The following is an 18,274-nucleotide window of genomic DNA, read 5'->3' as shown; positions in this document are numbered from 1 at the left end:
CCTCTGGAGGATCCTCCACCTTAAGGTTCCAGAGGCTCCAGCAGCTTCAAATAACTGTTTGCTGCTTTGTAAGGGCATTTTAACAGCTGCTCTCTTAATCCAATGAATGTATCTAACAGAAACTTTCCTCATTTTGCCTTTATCTGTACAAACCCATCTTTGTTCTGAATCAGCCACAAATCTCTTCGCAGTACTATAATGCAACAGTTTTTATTAAATATTAATGTTTTCATACCTTGTCATACAGCTCTACACTATCTGATGATTTTCATCAGCAGAGATCCTTTCTCTTTCCCATATTGCTTGAAACCTGTGGCCTGCTTAATAATGTGGAACATCCTTCTTAAGTAGATTTTCTTTAATTGAGCTCACCAGACAAACTAATCAACCAGCTCTCTGAAATTAATTATAGAGATTCAAAGAGCCCTGACACAGAATACCATCTATAAATTTAATAACACAACAAAAAAATGTAATCTTTATGACACTTATATCCAATTTGCAGAATAATTTGGAACACGGTGTAATCATCCCTTATAATCAACTTAGCTCGTGAGATCCTGTTTAATCTATCGGCCACAACTCGCACCAAAAGAAACGCAGAGCTCTTAGATCTAATAAACTAATGGAGCTGGGCCTTTGATGTTATTCTTTTGTCTCAGGGCTGTGTCGTTGGGCAGATTTTCCTTGACTCAGAGGTGAACTTTGTTTCCACAGCTGACATTCTGGCATATCTCCATATGAGCTAGATAATATTTGTATTATATGAATATTTAGACACACTTCTGCAAAGTTCCAGTTGCTTTCACTCACTAAGTCAGCCAAATAGCTAGAAATTGAATAATCGGTGGTGTTTGTTTTGTTGCAAAGGAAAAATAGAAAGAAAAATCATAAAAAAGAAGCAATAGAGACACTCAGGAAACATTTGACTGATCAATAATGCAAAAGGCCAACAAAGCTGGTTCACTTATGATGCACTGAATATCGATCAGTAGTTCTATTAAGTGAGGTCTGTACTACTTTGCAAATATGTTTTGCAAATTAAAAACATGTTGAAAAATCCCATCAATGAAGGCTCTACTACACTACTTTGCACCCTCCTTGCCATTTCCATACCAACTACATACTCCTCTAATCCATGATTAATCCTCTTCCATTGCATCAGTGTAAACGGGCACAATACTTCAGTCTAGTCTGTGCAGATCAGTGCATTTATGCCTCCTCCTCCCCCAAATGCTAGTCTGGCGTAATCCATAATAAAGCAGGAATAACGTCCTGCCAACAAAGGAACTGCTGTGCAAGTGTGATAAAAGGAGTGATTGCTTACATGGTCAAACAATAAGCCGGTGTTTATACATATAGTGTATATAATTTTTTTTAAAGTAATATTGCGCCATCTGTGAAAAAAGTACACATGTAAAAATCAAGAATGGTACAGTTTTCATTTTCAGAGAATTGTTGAATGTGTAAAAGATGTCAGCAGGGAGCTACAGTTTAACCCACATATGAGTTCACGTGTTAATATGACATGCATGGACGAATAGGAACTGGCGCTATAATTAGATACAGGAGGTGAGAAGGACAGACCGTGCAAGACACAGAGATAAATCTGCCTAGCAACAGTCCAAACACCACCTGGGAGTCAAAACGTGGGGGGATGCTGAACGGACTGCTCTGCACAACATGTAGTGTTCCCAGCACATGCATCTTTTATTAAAGTAGGAATTGTGAGTCCTTTTTGGGAACACCAAAGCAGAAGTGTTTATATTTCATCATTGATTAAGGTGCAATAATCTTACTACACAGAGATAGCAATTAATTTTATCAGGTCTCTGCAGGCTGTGGATACAAAATGTAGATGTGCAATGTTAGGAGGAGTGTGATTGAAAAACTTTTATTTGATCTGCACAAAGCCGTCTTAGATTTGAGTACCGTATATTCTGTCACTGGGGAAATAAATACTAAGATATACTTGTTGTTTTTACAAAATTCCCAGTGATCGTTTCCATAAAATCTAACTAAATGAAACATTTTTGCAAGCTACGCTTAATGTTTTTAGTAGATCAGACTGTCTATAATAATTTGTGACATTTTGTTTTTCTGTGGTATCACTATTAAGCGTGCACAGATTTCTTTAATTTTGGGTGATTGGCCGATACTTAGATGTGAAACCAATCTTATCCACTGATACCATCTACCTCCACAAAGGTTTGAAAAGCCACTGTCCCCTTTCGGTCTGCCGTGACAAGAGGGCTGATGACCAACCCTCCCAACAGGTCATGTCTGCACATGGCCGGTTAGCAATAATCACCCCAATGTTGCCAACTTAGTAAATTTGTTTCTGTATTCAGTATTTTTTCAGACAAAAAGAAAAATGGTATTGGCACGTCAAGCTTTTAAAAATCAATGTTCGGCCAGTATCAGTCAATTAGTGCATCCCTAGTTAAAATAGCAAACAAGGAGGAGCTGGTAAAAAAGAAAAGATAGAAGTCTAGAAAAGCATTTTGCCTCCATCCTGTTGGCCTGCTTCTCATCTAAATCCGCTAGAAACCTTGTTAGCTCTCTTTGCCTCATGTAGCCCTTGAAATACCAGGACATTTTTCATAAAAACCTGGTAGATGCCAGAGTTTTCTTTGAGATTTCCTGAAACTGAAGTAAGAAAAAACTGAAAACAGGTCATCTTTGGGTCTTTTAGAAGTAACGTGCAAAAACTGGAGACCTGTGATAAACTGGTGACCTTTCATGGGTGTAGTCCTTGCCTTACCTAAGTACACTGACAAAATTAGAAGGCATAGGAAACTGACGAATGGAGTTTTTCTTTCCTGAATGAATGTTTCCCAAAGATAAATGTGGAGTTTTTTTCTATTTTTTTGAGTCAATGAATGTAGCGGGTGCTGCATTGTTTAGATCTGTCCATTTTGTATTCGATAGCAGCATTCTAACTTGGGGGGCTATTTTGACTATACATCCTCATCTGTCAGAGCCCAGAATACAGTATTATGCTTTGCTGGTAGATCAGGCGGGGGATAATATGATGTAGCCTAGATTTCAACGTTGTGTGGAGGTTAAAAAAAAGGGTACTGAGAGACATCACCGCGACGACAGACTAATCCAGATAGCTTTGTTTCACCAACGATGGCACAGTGCCATATTACTTTAATCCATATCCAAGCTGGCTTACTCTACATTTCATTTTGTACGTCCTCCTTGCTCCCATCTCATTTTACAAATGTGCAGCCACAGTGAAAACAGGGGCAGTGGCTGCTTAAGAGAAGCACTTCTAGTTTTCTGGTGACTTGCTCTCCATCCACCCCGTCGGCGGCGACGATTTATGACGCGAAGAGAGAAAACGAAATGAGGAGGAAGGAGTGGAGAGCACTCAGAAGGATTTAATGGTGAACCGCTGGTTGCTCTGGCGGGTCCGTAAGGGCGGTGTCGGGGAAACACGTTGGGAATGGTGTCTGCACACTATAGTGAGAAACATCTGACAAGCCTGATCTGTTTGTCTTTGCAGGAATCTTTCAAAGAAATATCAACCCAAGAAGAACTCAAGGGAAGAAGAAGAGAGCAAGTAAGTCAAAGAGTTGTGGAACAAAAAGCATTGTACCTCGGAGACGTATTGACACCCTCGGTGCCGACTCAATGCAAGTCGTGGATACTTCGGAAGAGGGTTCTCTGGTCAAATGATGCCAAAATGTGAACTCTATGACCTAAATGTAAAGCGATATGCTTAGTGGAAAAATATGACTAAGAAATCAACATAAACTCACTGTCCTCACTGAAACATGGTGGTGTGTGTATAGAAGACCGATAAAGCTAAATGCAACCCTAAAGAGAGCTTATTAGACACTATAGGACAACTGAAGGGTTTAGATGAAAGTATAGCAATATGTGTTAGAATGACCATAACATCTAAATCTGTGGCATGATTTAGTCTTAGGTTCCCAAGCATTCTGTATCCAGGTATAGATAATTCAAAGAAGAAAGAGCAAAATCAATATCTAGGTGTGGAAAGATGAGAGCGATCCAAAAGATATTATAAACCACAGACTCGTCAGACTCTAAAAAAACTCCCCACTTCAAAATTATGTTCTACAACTTTGTCACAAACTATGAGAGACTTGAATGCTTTTTAAAGGCGCTGTGAATAACATATCAGCTCAAACCTTTGTGAGATATGAAAGCACTCGGCTGGTTAACACTGTTTAGTAAAATGAAGAGAAAAGATAAGGGTGATATATCAGTTTCTTGAGCTACATGTAGAATGGTGAAAGCGTGATTGTGACATGGAAACTCTTACGGTAGTCCTGATTTCACTACTCTGTAGAGTTCTCATCTAGAAAGTTAAACTCATTTCCTTTAATATTAAACTGTTCCTTTTTTTCAAAGCAGAAATGTCTGTCTGATGAAATCCAAACTCCTACTCCACTTTCCTGTGTTCGACCACCATTTTGCCTCCGACATCCTTTCTTATTTCTCACCAGGTACACCTTCTGTCGAGCCTTCTTCACGACCCTTAATGAGCTGAATGACTACGCAGGTCAGCACGAGGTCATAGCGGAGAACTTGACCTCCCAAATCTTCATTGAGCTTACGCGCTACCTGCAGGAGCTCAAGGCTGAGAGAAAAACGGTGAGAATTTTTGCAGTTAGTTTCTCTTGACGTGAAGGTTGACATTGCAGGGATGAGAAATTAAACAGCCCCTCCCCCTCAATGCGAGCTGAGGTCATTGCTGTGTAAATATAGATGCACCAAAGGGCTTAGCAGAAGCGTGAAATGTGACTGATAGTCCTTCTTATAGAACCAGACTTTTATCTAACAATATAGCGACATTTTGCTTTTTTAAACCAACTTTTACAGAAGTGTCTCTTCTTTTATACTCCATTAGATACATTTTACAATTGGTGGACAGTCAACACTGAGACAACCACTAAAAACAGCCGGATTAATAGTGGAACTATGTAAGATAGAGACGCAGCCATGTGAAAAAAGTCAGTTCTAAAAACAATCTGTCATAAGGCCTTTATCTTTGAGGAACAGTTCAGGGAACTAGAGTGGAAAACCTGAATGTTGCTCAAAGGCATGTTGATGTGGATGTTTTTTTTTAGCATACACACTAATTTGCATCAAGGCTGATGCAGTTGCTCTTTCTTCATATAGAAAACTACGAAGACCCCCCCTTTTTTTTAGATTCATTTTAGATGCAGCTGGTGCAAAAGCAAAAGGGGATTTCCAGCGCATGGGGGGGAATCCTCCTGGCTTAGATTAGCCTGGCACATCTATAATCTGATACTGTGTTCACATTCATATCACAGACAATCCTTTGATAGAGCTTTGATGCTCTCACGCTGCAGGATGTCACTTTATTGGGAATTTTCCTCCTCATCTCTGCTGATGATTCTCCTGCTCTTTTATCTTATTTTACTCTTTTTTGGGATCTTCTCTTCTTACTAGCTAGCTAGGCCTTGACCTGTATGATATTCTCTGGAAATTATAACTTTATTAATTTAGTCTTAATCTTAAACTCTCAATAAACTTTTTATGTGCTTATCTCGCAAAATATTATGCCCTTTTGCCTTTGTGTTTTTTGGTAGCTAAACAATCTATCATTAGCTTGATATGGCAATAAACTATGAATATAAGCTGTAGGTTAGCTTGCAATTGGTTGGTTAGCATACAACTTAGCATATTAAAGGTAATGGGTTTTGCACCTTTAATTTCCACCTCATGAGCAGTTGTGTATACAATTTAATTATTTTTTTTATTAACAACTGACTGGCAGTGCTCAGCAACATGTGTTACTCAGTGAAGAGTTAGCAGAGTTACCCTATGCAGCATATAGCCAGAAAAAACTTTGGTCACTTTAGTTCATTCTCAGGAATCTATTTGAAAGGACCTTACAAAGGAGAACAATTGTAATGGGATGATGGAAGATTCTTACAGTTTTGAAACTATAACATTTCAAAACCAGTCCTACTTCCTGTTTTCCTAAAATCGGAACACCATGTTTTCTCACAGCTGATACTGTTGATAGTGTCATGTGTCTTGTCTCAGCTGTATCCATTCAGCTAGCCAGTGTTTCCCTGAATACAGAGTTGTTCCATCTGGAGACATTAAGCGCATAATTTCTCAGTCACACTCAGAACAGTGTCCTTACAGAGAAAACATAGGCCCTGGCATTTTAAAGACCACCAATGAACGGTATCATGTAGAAAAGTCTATTAGAATAGGAAGTTGCTGTTATTAGTAAAAGGCCTTGCTTGATTAAAAGTCATAAAAAAAACATTGGCTTTTACAGTAAGTGCATTCATGGTACTGCAGAGAAAGTGGTAATGATACCCTGAATGGTGGCTGTAAAACAGTCATGCTTTGTATCGCCAGCTTCCCTTCATTTCACTGGTTTCCTTTTTCTCCTCCCACTGATGTTCAAGTGTGATGAAGCACCTACTGGTATTTTCATCCGTGTACATGTCGGATGCAGCTGTGCAGCCCAGGCCCCAGACAGTCGGATTTGTGGGCCAAAGGCCTGCCCACTGCTGTCTCTACAGGCTTCTTATTGGTCAGGTAGAATCTACACCTCAAGCATACAAGGAGAAAAATTACCTACTTAATTTCCCATGCAGGGTTGTTGTGTAACTGTTCCCGCTTCCTTTTGAATGTTTCGCAAAGTTAACCTTTTGCTAATCTCAGGGTGGAGGTGAGTCAGAGAAACATTTTTGTAAACTTTATAGCTTGGCCTGCTTCAGACTTACAGTGCAAATTAAGAGCTTTAAACAATAACAACAGTATGGCTTTGGAATGCATTGGCTAATAACTGAATGAATACTATTGCAGAGGTTAATATGGGATGAAGAACATAAGTCCCACTGGACTGCGTTGTGCTGAGGAATCATAATAAGTTGTTCGGTCAGCAGGTTGCTGTCCTGGCCGGGGCTTAGTTGTCTTCTCTAATAAGAACATATAAAGACCATTCAACAGTCGGACACTTCTCATTGGTTCTGATATTTTATGATGATCATTCAAGATTTTTTGCCCACCCAATACCGACCTGAATCATTTAAGACTAGGAATGTGCTGATTCACAGTTCTCCAACAGTTGCATTGATATTTTGCTCCAACTAGAGTTTTTCTAAGTCCTCCTTAATATTTTGTTCCAGCATTTGGTTAATTTGAAATGACTAGAACGTTCTGATAGCGTTCTGAATCTTAACATAGAGTCTGCTTTCACTCCTTAATTTAGACTGAGGTTGATGAAAACACAGTTGTTTAGTTTCTACATTCACGTTATTGGAGACAGCTCGATGTTCCCAACTTCTTGTGAACCAAGTCAGGTTAATGACTGACTAACATGGTCACCTCTTGACAGAAGCAAACCCAGAAATGGTGCAACAGGAAAGCATTCCTTACCTTCAGATGCATAAGATTGCAGAACAAGTCACTGAACTCATCCCTTTTTGTTTGGATCAAAGTGCATTCCACAGTTTATAGGTGCAGCGAGCACCGCCTTCTAGAACCCTTCATACACACCCAAATACACAATCACAATCAGAGTAGAAAAATAAAAAATACCCTATAACTCTGTTAATTATCAGAAAGAGCAAAAAAAAAAACAACATAAAAACCTAATCTGAAATTATTCTGTCAAAGTTTGACCAGTATATTTATAGTATATTATGCTTTTATATCTCTATGGTAATCCAAATGCCCCCAAAAATGCACATTTTGTGATTTAATACATAAAATTAAAAAGATTCACTGTGTAAAATCATTCTGTTCAGACCTACCCAGTGAAAACATTTAAGAATTTGTACTACATTTAATCAAATGCAGTCCATACTCCTTAAAAATAACACCAAAATATCATTTTATTTTTGATAAAAATGAACACTATTAGCGTCACAAACAACAATATTTTCAGTGTTTATGTCAAATCTTTATGAAAATATACATGCACATCAGTAGTAGAAAACTTCCACCTGACAACATTTTTATGTTTTCTGTTGTCATGCTGCCCTGGGTGGTAAGCCACATATCACATATTAAATAAAAGCAAATAATCAGATTTTTCTATATTTTTTTTTTTGTTTTTGCTCAACATGGTTATTTCCTGAGATACCTACAAGGATAGTGTTATTGAAGGTTTTGCTATGATCAAAGCTGCCGGTTCAAATTGTCGAATAGTTTCCAGCTACTGAGTTACTTCGCTACTTGACGTAGCTCAAAGCAGCGGGGCTGATAGCAGTCCTGTGCTGTTTCCGACCAAGATGAGTGGGTGACTCGCCACAAGAGGTTAGGACAAATTTATCTCAGGAGTCTATGAATGTAGGAAGCCAACATCCCGGAACATCTGGAAGATAAGTGAGTGTTTCCTTCGCAAAAAAACACCTGCAGCCCAGATGGTTGATGGTCTGTTTTATGGGATTGAAAGTAAGCTCAATCATCTACGGTTTGGTTTGCTCATCGTGTGGTGAACATTTTCAAATCTGATGCTGCTGTTTGTCATCGTAGTTTGACCTTCTACAAACAGTTTTTTTTTGTTTAGCAAAATGAGATGGTGGAAGGTTATAGACAGACATTGTTATGGAGACAAATATTTAGTTAAAAGAATGCTCCACATTAACAGGAACGTCTTTGCGTCTTCTCTTTATCTACTCATCAGTTTGTAAGACATCAATTCAAAGCACCGAGAGCACCACCTTTATCTAAGGTGTTTCAAAGTGAAGGTCAGAGACTTCACGACTTCAACCACGCCTAAAAGTCTCGTTTCTGGTAGACCTTCACAAACTTCCTCTGAAACACAGGATCACTTCCCATTTTTGTAAAACTTCCCTTAAACTCTTTGGGAAATGAGAAGTATGACTAGTAGAGGTAAACCATAACTCACAAACCTCTCTCATGTCCAGTATTTTATCAGGTGAGAATCCAAACTCCTACTGCCCCACCACCTCACTTGATTTCATGTTTCTTACCAACTTCCTTCTGAAGCCCAACCACAAGCTCAGAGTAAGTTATTGAATAGAGACATCGACATTCAGCTCAGCTACTGAGCTCAGCGACCGCAGCGTGGGTAACCAAGGGACACGCCATTGACAACCTAGAGCCTGTGTAGGCTTTTGAATTCTTTGCCAAACTTAAGACAAGAAGGAAACAATTATACGCTTTAGAAGTAATCACAAACTGATCCGAAAGCAAGTACTTTGAGATTTGGATCTGGATGGTCTGTGTTTCTATATTTTTATTTTGTATTTTTTTCCTAGAGTACGCAGAAAGCTGGAGATAGTTGTGGTTTGCCTTTGGGACAAGAGGGCTGAGATAAGCCAAGCGAGGCTTTGTGAAGAAACACAGCATATGTTCTGTGGGAGTTTAAGCCAGCAGCTGCTTCTGTGTGGCAACACTTAGCAGTGCCAAGATCCACCAGGAGTCCACCGCCATTACTCCACCCGGTTCCTCCACTATTGATTTCATTTATTCATCATTCTGATATCTCATTAAGAAGCACTACTTTCCTATTGCTTGAACCGCACCGTAAGCAAGGTCAACACATAACGCAGACTACTGTAGTTGTTTGTAAATAACTTGTACGAAATAATATACACTAACATATTTAAATTATTTTTTCATGTCAACTTTTACCGAGGCAGAGGATTTTTTAAAAAAAAGAGTAAAATAGTTATTTGATCTGCTTGAATTTGGTCAGATAAACTCACCAAAATTCCCACACAAATTCTGGGGGAATCACCAGGGTTATTCAAATAAACTCAGACGGGGAAACTTAAATGTCTGTTGCTGGTTTCTCTTCCGATGTTTGACGTTTGTGCTCTAGAAATTTCTAAACCCCAAACGTCAACCTCACTGTGAGCTAAACAAGTAAGTTAGGTGACTTTATCAAATTGCATGAGTGGAGAAGTGAAACTTAAAAAAAAGTTGCCATTTGTAATGGCAACTTTGAATAAAGCTACTATAGTTTCATAATGTCATAGTATTAATAACACAATTTCAGACAGGAAAAAAAATGATCTCATTGGTTTGACTTAAATCAACTTGCCAGACAGTAGCAAATTAGTAGCATTTTTTAGCCAGCCTGTCTGGCAGTGAGCAGCAACATTTGGGATAGTGACACTGCTGCAGAACTCCTTTAAAAGTATTCATGGATACATTTTTTGATCATACAAAGAAAGGAAAAAAAGTGTGTCCATGCCTTTCACTGGGTTTATAATAATCATTGTGAATTTGAAGTATGAATGGCCTCCCGACAGGGAGAAGAGACAACAGCTCAGCAGCAAAATCCTTGCTTCAGGCATTGTAACAAACATATGACTTTGAAGCTTTATGATTTCACTGGCTACTTTCTCTTTCCTCCCAAAATTATTGGTTCCCTGCTGTCATTATTTCAGCTCTGAAATGGTTACTGTCTTCTAATATAAAGGAACATTAATTGCTTTAAACTGACCTAAATTTGTCATACAGAGTCTGTAAAGGAATGTTGAATTTGTCATGAATAATATTCAAAGTGGTATTGTATGGTTTCCTATTTCTAGTCCTTAGTATGTCAAGGTCAGGCTCACCTGCTTTTTAAAATTCCTTTGAGTGTCTCATTAGAATGATGTCATTAATCATTTCCTTAAATTCCTCCCCCCCGTCCCACCACAGCATTTCCATGATGGACGCAAAGCACAGCAGTACATTGAAAGCTCGTGGAAGCAGCTGGAATCGGTAAGTGGCTCACAAAACACAGAAGCTTCTACTTTACAAGTTAACATCAATTGCAAGAGGCTGAATGAAATATAATTGGCAAAATTAATAGAGAAACAAAGTCAAATCTCCAATAGGAAATGTAAAGCCTGCTTCAAAACATCTGGTTTAAATAACCCACTTGAACTCTTAAAGTTATGTTTCTTGATGTCTTGATGTGATACTTTTGTTTTTCTTTTATTAATACCCCCCAGTAGGTTACATAGCGCTCACACCTTTTAAACTAGATATTCCTTAATGTGATGCAACATCAAGCGAGGTCCACAAGCAGAGAGGGAACCCATGGGACTTTCTGTGTCCACGTAACAAAAAACTATGAAAAATGCATTTGAAATTTATGCTAAATGTCTTATTGATTCAAGTCTGCTTTACTTTTATGAATAAACCTTAATCCTGTTCACAGCCAGAGTTTGATATGAACCAGAGTGGTATCATGAGCCTAATACTTTGTGCTACCATACAAACCTAAGAACATCAGTCCTGGATACAATCAGTAACCCTTAAAACATGCTATACTTATTAACATTAATAACAGCCACAGTCAACTCTGACTAAAACATATTTACTGAGATCTTGATTGGGATTTTTTTTTTATTTTTCAGCTGAGTCATTTAGGATTAGGCATCTCCCAACGTAAAGTTAATAAAATCTGTGCCATGTATAATCCTAAAAAAATTCCAAAAAACTAAACTTGCTATGATTAATCAGTATCACATGGCCTAATATTGTGTCCCACTTGACGAATAGTTTTCCAGAAGTTGCAGATGCTGCATTATCTGTTTATCTTCGCAGCAAAATATATTTAGTCTCAACAGGAGTTTTTACAGGTTAGCTTGACTAATACAGTTACTATAAATCTTTGACAATGTATCAACTAAAGTGAGCTTAGCTCTATCATTTGTTTCTAAATATATATCAAACATCAAGAGCAAAACATTCAAAACAATATTTTGCTCTTGTTTTCAACCAGAACAGTTTTCTAAAGTGCTAGACTAAGTGTTAGTATGTTCAACTTTTGTAAAATACTTATTTTAGGATATTTCAGTTTGGTTCCCGTTCATTTCATGCAGATTTAACTTACAGTAATGGTTGCTCTCCTGCTTCGAATAGCGCAAATTTAGCTAACAAGCGTTTTAGCTGCAGCTCTCCAGGGACAACTGAGGATACTTAGCACAGAGTGGAGCCCAAACACATTATCCTTCTGGGAGCTGCACCAGTCATTACAGTCTCTTTTTCATTGTAAGCATCTTTGTAAAGGGCGAAAAGACACAAAATCTATACATCAGCCAGATGGCTTGCTGTGGGTACAGCTGTTGAAAAACCACAAAAAACATGCATAAGGAGTTGAATTTTTTCAAGGACTCCAATACCAATCATTTGAAGAATTTTTTTTTTATATCTGAGATCAGATGAAGACATTCCTAATCAAAAACCGTATGACACATGTCACCTCACAAATGCTATCTAGACCTGTGTGACAAAAATAGTTAGGAAGAAGTGAGAAAACATAATCTGATATGCAACTTGATGTCAGTATTTTTCCTATCATAGTGATCTCTCAATCTGATTTTACTTTAAAAATTAAATTTACTGTATTAAAATCAAAATCTGTTTACCAAGCAAATAACATGTAATAACTGAGGAAAGAAAAAGACAAATCACCATACAGGACTGTAGCAGTAACTCTTTTAGCTAGAGTTTTAGATTCTCCTTAAAACACAAATGTCTATTAAGAGAAAAAAAATCAAGTTTTTTTTAATAGTTTTTTAATAATCCTTCTAGCCTAAGTGAAGGACTTACAAGAGAAAAATCCCAGAACACCACTTCTCATGTCCGCCTGGCCCCTTTGACGAGGGAGAGGAACAGCGCGAGAGAAATGCATAACTTGCCTTGCCCTCCTCAAACTTGTCTCTGCGCTCAATGATACCATTGTGTGTTAGGCGGAGAGGCACAGTTCAGAGTGCACACTGGCCCTACAAACAGTGACTGTTCGGTCAGAGGGTTGGATGAATGCTTGTGTTTTTTTTTTCTCTCCACAAATGACCGCCATGAATATTTGTTTATTCTTCAGCCTGCGGACGTTAGCCTTCGCGGCGCACAATGCAGTACATAAAACATGCATGACGTACGCGTAGAAGTTATGACGCCCGTTTTATACCCATGTAAAGGTCACCTCGTATTAATATAGCATGTGTTAACGATGATTCAATTTAATTTCTTCTCATTTCAGTGTAAAAGAAGGTTTGAGAGGGACTGCAAAGAGGCAGACAGAGCACAGCAATACTTTGAGAAGATGGATGCTGACATTAACGTGACTAAAGCTGATGTGGAAAAGGTATGTGTCATCAAGTCAAGCTGGGTCCCTCTGATCCCTTCATTTTTTTTTTTTTTGTGGCCAATTTTGACCTCCCAACCCTAATTTGTCATACCACCATGCCTGAAAGACACAAACGAAAAGATTGAGTGACTGTGTATTTGATGCCAGGGATGCTGTGTCAAAGCTGGCATTGTCTCAGCGGCACAGAGATTTGCTGCCGAACAAAGCTGGTAGCACAACTCAGCGCTCATTATCATTGCAGAGAAGCAGCCAAACACTCTGCAGCGCTGCATGAGCCCTAGTCACAAAGAAAACTGTGTTAATGCCACACTTGTGTGTGTGTGTGTGTGTTGCAAGGTAAATTGTCGATTCCTCCTGTGCACTTGCTTTTTCGTCGCACTGAATCGACGTGCAGCTCGATGGTATCAGATATATTATGAAACGTCACTATCCAGTTCTCACAGATCCATCCCTTCCCTTTGGCCCTGTGGGTTTGTAGCTGATGTCATTTCCTGTTGTCATGACCAATTAAAAGAGCCCTCAAGAATCTCTGCCCGTAACCCACTCAGCTCCCACGCCCGCAAGGCATCATGGGTCAGCGGCGCGTGCTCCTGCTGCTTCCATCAGCTGCTGAGACAGGGCTCAGGCTCCGAGCTGACACGGTTCAGACGTGATTATTATGCAAATATAGTTGGGAAGAAAGAGGCTTTCTGCACTCAGGACACGCTGGGGAAGTCTGAACTCTTCTGGAGAGATGCAGCAAAGCACATCAAGAAGCTGGCCTTAGCTATCCCTGGTAGTTTTGGATTCCAAGAAAATTGTAGTTAAATGTTTTTAATTTTCATTTCATTTAATTACCATTTATCACCCTAACCTGACACCTATATTATGCGCTACATTTCTCAGTGCTGTTCGGCCCAACCCAAAAGAAATCCTGACATTGTTTTGCATCCATGCAAAACAATATTGATGTCACTCCCACAAACTGCACAGTCTGAAAGCCAAGTAGCTTAACTGTTATTAACACTGATGAAGAACAGATCATCTTGTGTTGTTGTTTTCTGAAAGACATATTTTTCCTTTTTTAGAGAGCTGACAGAGTACTAGTAATTGGAGGGAATGCATGTCAAAATGTGCTACTAGTTTGGGTTTGGATGTTAGCCACAAAGTTTGTGTTTGAGCACATATGTGGTTAAAAGAACAGCTATTTGTTTCAAGGAGACAAAGAAGGAAACAATATTATGCAGCTGAATATGTAAAAATTTAATCTTTTGCTTAATTTTGGGAAAATATTTGTAGCGTTTTTGAACTGTTTCCACAATTTTTCATGTAACAACCTCAACCCTCAATTTAATGTGCTAGGATTTGATAAGGTAGACCAACAAACAGGAAAAAGCTGCCAAATGGGAAGGAAGTAATAAAGAACATTAATAAACAAAGCAGGCCAAAGTAAATCTGGCTGGCCAGTGTTTGTCTTTGCCACCGACTTCTGTTGTCAACCTGTTAGATGCTACATGCGTCAAAAGAGGCTGGCAATACAAATAAAAAGTGTGATTTTCTTTAGCGTATTTGTACTGGTCTTACATTTAATTCGCCGCTTAGGTCTTTAAAAGCCTTAATTTGAGTTGGTAAAACCTGCAAAACCATGTCAAGGGGCATGAATATTTTTGTGTCGTACTGCAAGTACAATTTAAATCCAGTATGGAATTGATAAACTTTAGGTTTCTTGCAAAATCTTTTGTCATTAGAAAATGTGTGTAACTTTACACACACATATATAGTTCCTGTGGTAATTGACAGGATATAGCAGGTTCAGGAAACAGATGGATGGTTAATGTTCCAGAAGTAGCTTTTTTTTTTTTCCTGAAATCCGATGTGGTTTCTTCTGTGCAAAAGAGCTGCTGTTTGTTGAGTTGAGGTTTTTGAGGTTTTGTTCAGAGCTGGAGAAAGAGGCTCTTGCTGTTTTCTTCCAACCTCTGGGAAGCAAATGTCTCGATTTGGGGTTTGCTTTTCTACCGCAGACAATTTAATAGATTGTTGAATGTCTGTCAGGAACGCCCCCAATCACCAACTCTGGCCCTCTCACACTCTTACACAATACCCCAAATTATTAACTAAAAAAAAAAAAAAAGAAGCATGTTATACTCCTTATTACATATGAGTAAAAGTCCCCAAAAGTCCATATCTGTGTTTAATAAAGCCAGTATTTACTGTGAGCGGTTGCTATGACTGCATGTCAACTTCCCCTTTAAAGTGATGGCAAGCTTTGTGATTCAGGATGCGCATCTATGGCAACACCTTGTTTAAGCGGGAGACGGCTAACGACCCTTCTGTTTGTGTTTGTGTATTTATTCTATGCCACGCCTTGAAGCGAGGCTTGAACAAGGTAGGTCCAGCGCGCGGAGAACTTCTGTTTGTGGCGAATACACAAACACACTGTCTCGACTTTGTGGCCTACACAGCTTGAGCCAGGTCTGTCCTGTCCTGTCAGTGGCTTTGAACGCCGTCCTCTGCTGAACTTTGTGTCCGTGCAAGCCTTTTATATGTGCAAAGCAGAATAAAGTCTTGGTGAATCAGTAGTGTAAGGTAACACTGTTGGGATGGATGGAGGCTTCAACCATTACTTGCACACAGACGAGAGCAAAGCGAGCCATTTCCGGAACGTGACAACAGGATGTGATGCGGCTGCAGCACAGCAGCCGGTTTCAGAGTTATGCTACCTGCCTTGTTACCTTGATGACAATATCGTTGCTAAGCACAATCTACACTGTTTGCATGCACCTACATCAGCTCAGCTTCACATGCATATACAGTTAGCAACCGTACCTAGTTTTTTTTTTAAATCACATATTCTGTTCTGTAGATTTCACTTATCTGTGATTCTACTTTTCCTCTTAAGTGTTATATGTTACCCTCCTGTTTTTAATGCTTTTATGTTCATTTACAAAGGCACACACAAAGAAAACTGAAGCATATACAGCACAACGTGGTAGAAGGGTGGGCCAAGAAATGAAATTAGGTATTCATATCCTTCTAAAGTGGATGTAACTGTAACTTTAACCTCCTGCTGTATGAAAAATGACCCTGCTTATCGACAAAGTTGAAATGTTAAATGTTTAAATGAATTAACTTAGGTTTTCTCTTGAGTGTCTTAAATTGTATTTCACAAAGTGTCTGAAACTAAGCTAAGCTTCAAACTAAATAAGTAAAACAAATTATTTAATAATTACTAAAAAAAACTTTCCATTCAGTTTTTATGTCTAGTTTTCTTCATAGATATCTGGAAAAGATTAATCTCTGATGTCTGTATCCGCAGCTGTCTTACGCATTTTTTCTTTTTTGCCTTTCTAGCCTTTTTTCATAAATATATGCAAGTATTTAACAGACCAAATACCGGTCACAATAACAAATTTTAATGGACGATAAATTGTCCCAGTAATTATTGTGATAAACGATAATATTGTTGGTTTGAGACCATTTTCAAGTCATGTATTGCATTGTATAGTTAAGCAAGTTTTCCCTCTGAGAGACAAATAAACTTTAATTTTGTGAAGATCACTTCACACTGGAACTGGAGTATATTTTAGCTATCCAAAAATAAGACACCACAACCAAAAACAATAAATAAAATGGAGATAAAGACCACTTGAAATCAAAGCCATAACAAAATATTAATTATCAGATGTAAACTATCAAACTAACTTCAATTAATCATGCGATTAATTACTTATTGTGACAAGCTTAGTCATAATCACAGGCTCCTAAGGTAACTCTTCCTATGGACTACCAGCTACTATTTATGTGTGGATGGGCTCCAGAGCTGACGGAAAGAGGAAACAGATATGAGTACTTAGCAGCATGTACACACACACACACACACAGTCTAGCAGAGATTATCTCATCTCCATCTGCTCGCTATTGGTCAGTAATAACCTGCTCCTGCTGAGTTTCTGACTGTCTGCCTGCTTCCCTTACTGTATACTAGCCTAAAATAATCAACATCATGGCCAAATAGGGCAGGCAGTCAAATCAATCCAAATCCTCCAATTCTGCCATCTTTTCTTTATATATATATATATATATATTTTTTTTTTTTTTTTTTGTTCTGGCCTACATACGATTAAGGCCATTGCCTCTTCCTGACATGGATTTCCACCTGTCTCTGTGGGTCCATTTGCTTCCTGTATATGTGTTTGTCAGTGACCCAGCCTCACAAATAGAAATGTAGTTTTTTTTTTTTTATTTGGTTTGTGTTTAACCCACACATCCATATCAACACACAGGTTTAGCAAAGAGATATTCACAGTATTCAAGTCTGTGTGTCTTTTCCATCCTGCAGGCACGACAGCAAGCTCAGATGAGGCACCAGATGGCTTCTGACAGCAAGGGCGATTACTCGTCCTACCTGCAAAAGTTCAACCAGGAGCAGAACGATCATTACCACACAATAATTCCCAACATATTTCAGGTAAATATGACTTGAGGGCTGCATAAACGCGCATCCGCTTGCAAGCGCAAGTCACCTCACACCTGCATTGAATTGCAGAAACTTCAAGACATGGAGGAGAAAAGGATCGAGAGAGTAGGAGCGTGCATGAAGACGTTCGCAGAGGTGGACCGCCAAGTGCTGCCCATCGTGGGGAAGTGTTTAGACGGCATGACTACAGCCGCCGAGTCCATCGAGCCCAAGACTGTGAGTATACGGTGTTATCTGTCTGTGCACACAGACGCCCCCATGTGGGACATATTACTCGCTCAACCAGGCTGCCGGTTACAACCCACACACTGTCTGTTAGGGTAGCACTAAAACAAGAAGTGTGCAAGTGGAATGGGACTGTGGGTGGTGTTTTAGAATGAAATAAAATGTGAATTACAAGGTAACTAGGGACTTTTTAAGGGGTTTTTGTGGGTGAGCAAACACAAACACTCTTGTTTTTATTAAAAGAAAACTAACAACTTAAATAGATTGTGCACAAAATCTTACAACGTATTTTTGGTCCAGTTTCTAGTGAAAATATCTTGGTACACTTGAAATAAGGCAAAACTAACTTACAAGTAACTTTTCATAAATATTAAGGAATTATTGACTTAAAACAAACTCCTATTTTTTGCTGAAAAGTTACTTGTAAGTTAGTTTTGTTTTATTTCATGTGTTCTGAGACATTTGCACTAGAAAATAGGCCAAAAAGACTTGGTAAGACTTGT

The 18,274-nt window shown here is 38.7% G+C and overlaps 1 protein-coding gene across 20 annotated transcripts in view; it reads left to right on the top strand.

Annotated features, from left to right (window-relative positions):
- Positions 1 to 18,274, top strand: part of fnbp1 (formin binding protein 1) — a 66,587-nt gene that overhangs the window by 25,821 nt on the left and 22,492 nt on the right. For 16 of the 20 annotated variants that reach the window (XM_023338837.1, XM_023338839.1, XM_023338842.1 and 13 more), the window contains exons 3-9: positions 3,515 to 3,571; positions 4,485 to 4,632; positions 10,651 to 10,713; positions 12,983 to 13,087; positions 15,441 to 15,455; positions 17,409 to 17,537; positions 17,616 to 17,762. In XM_023338837.1, coding sequence (XP_023194605.1) covers positions 3,515 to 3,571; positions 4,485 to 4,632; positions 10,651 to 10,713; positions 12,983 to 13,087; positions 15,441 to 15,455; positions 17,409 to 17,537; positions 17,616 to 17,762 — 664 coding nt within the window. The remainder of the gene's footprint in view (positions 1 to 3,514; positions 3,572 to 4,484; positions 4,633 to 10,650; positions 10,714 to 12,982; positions 13,088 to 15,440; positions 15,456 to 17,408; positions 17,538 to 17,615; positions 17,763 to 18,274) is intronic. The other 4 variants (XM_023338841.1, XM_023338850.1, XM_023338855.1 and 1 more) reach the window with 1 other exon arrangement.

This window comes from Xiphophorus maculatus, chromosome 8 (genome assembly GCF_002775205.1).
Source record: "Xiphophorus maculatus strain JP 163 A chromosome 8, X_maculatus-5.0-male, whole genome shotgun sequence".
Classification (NCBI taxonomy): Eukaryota; Metazoa; Chordata; class Actinopteri; order Cyprinodontiformes; family Poeciliidae; genus Xiphophorus; species Xiphophorus maculatus.
This window is presented reverse-complemented; position numbering and strand designations above follow the sequence as displayed.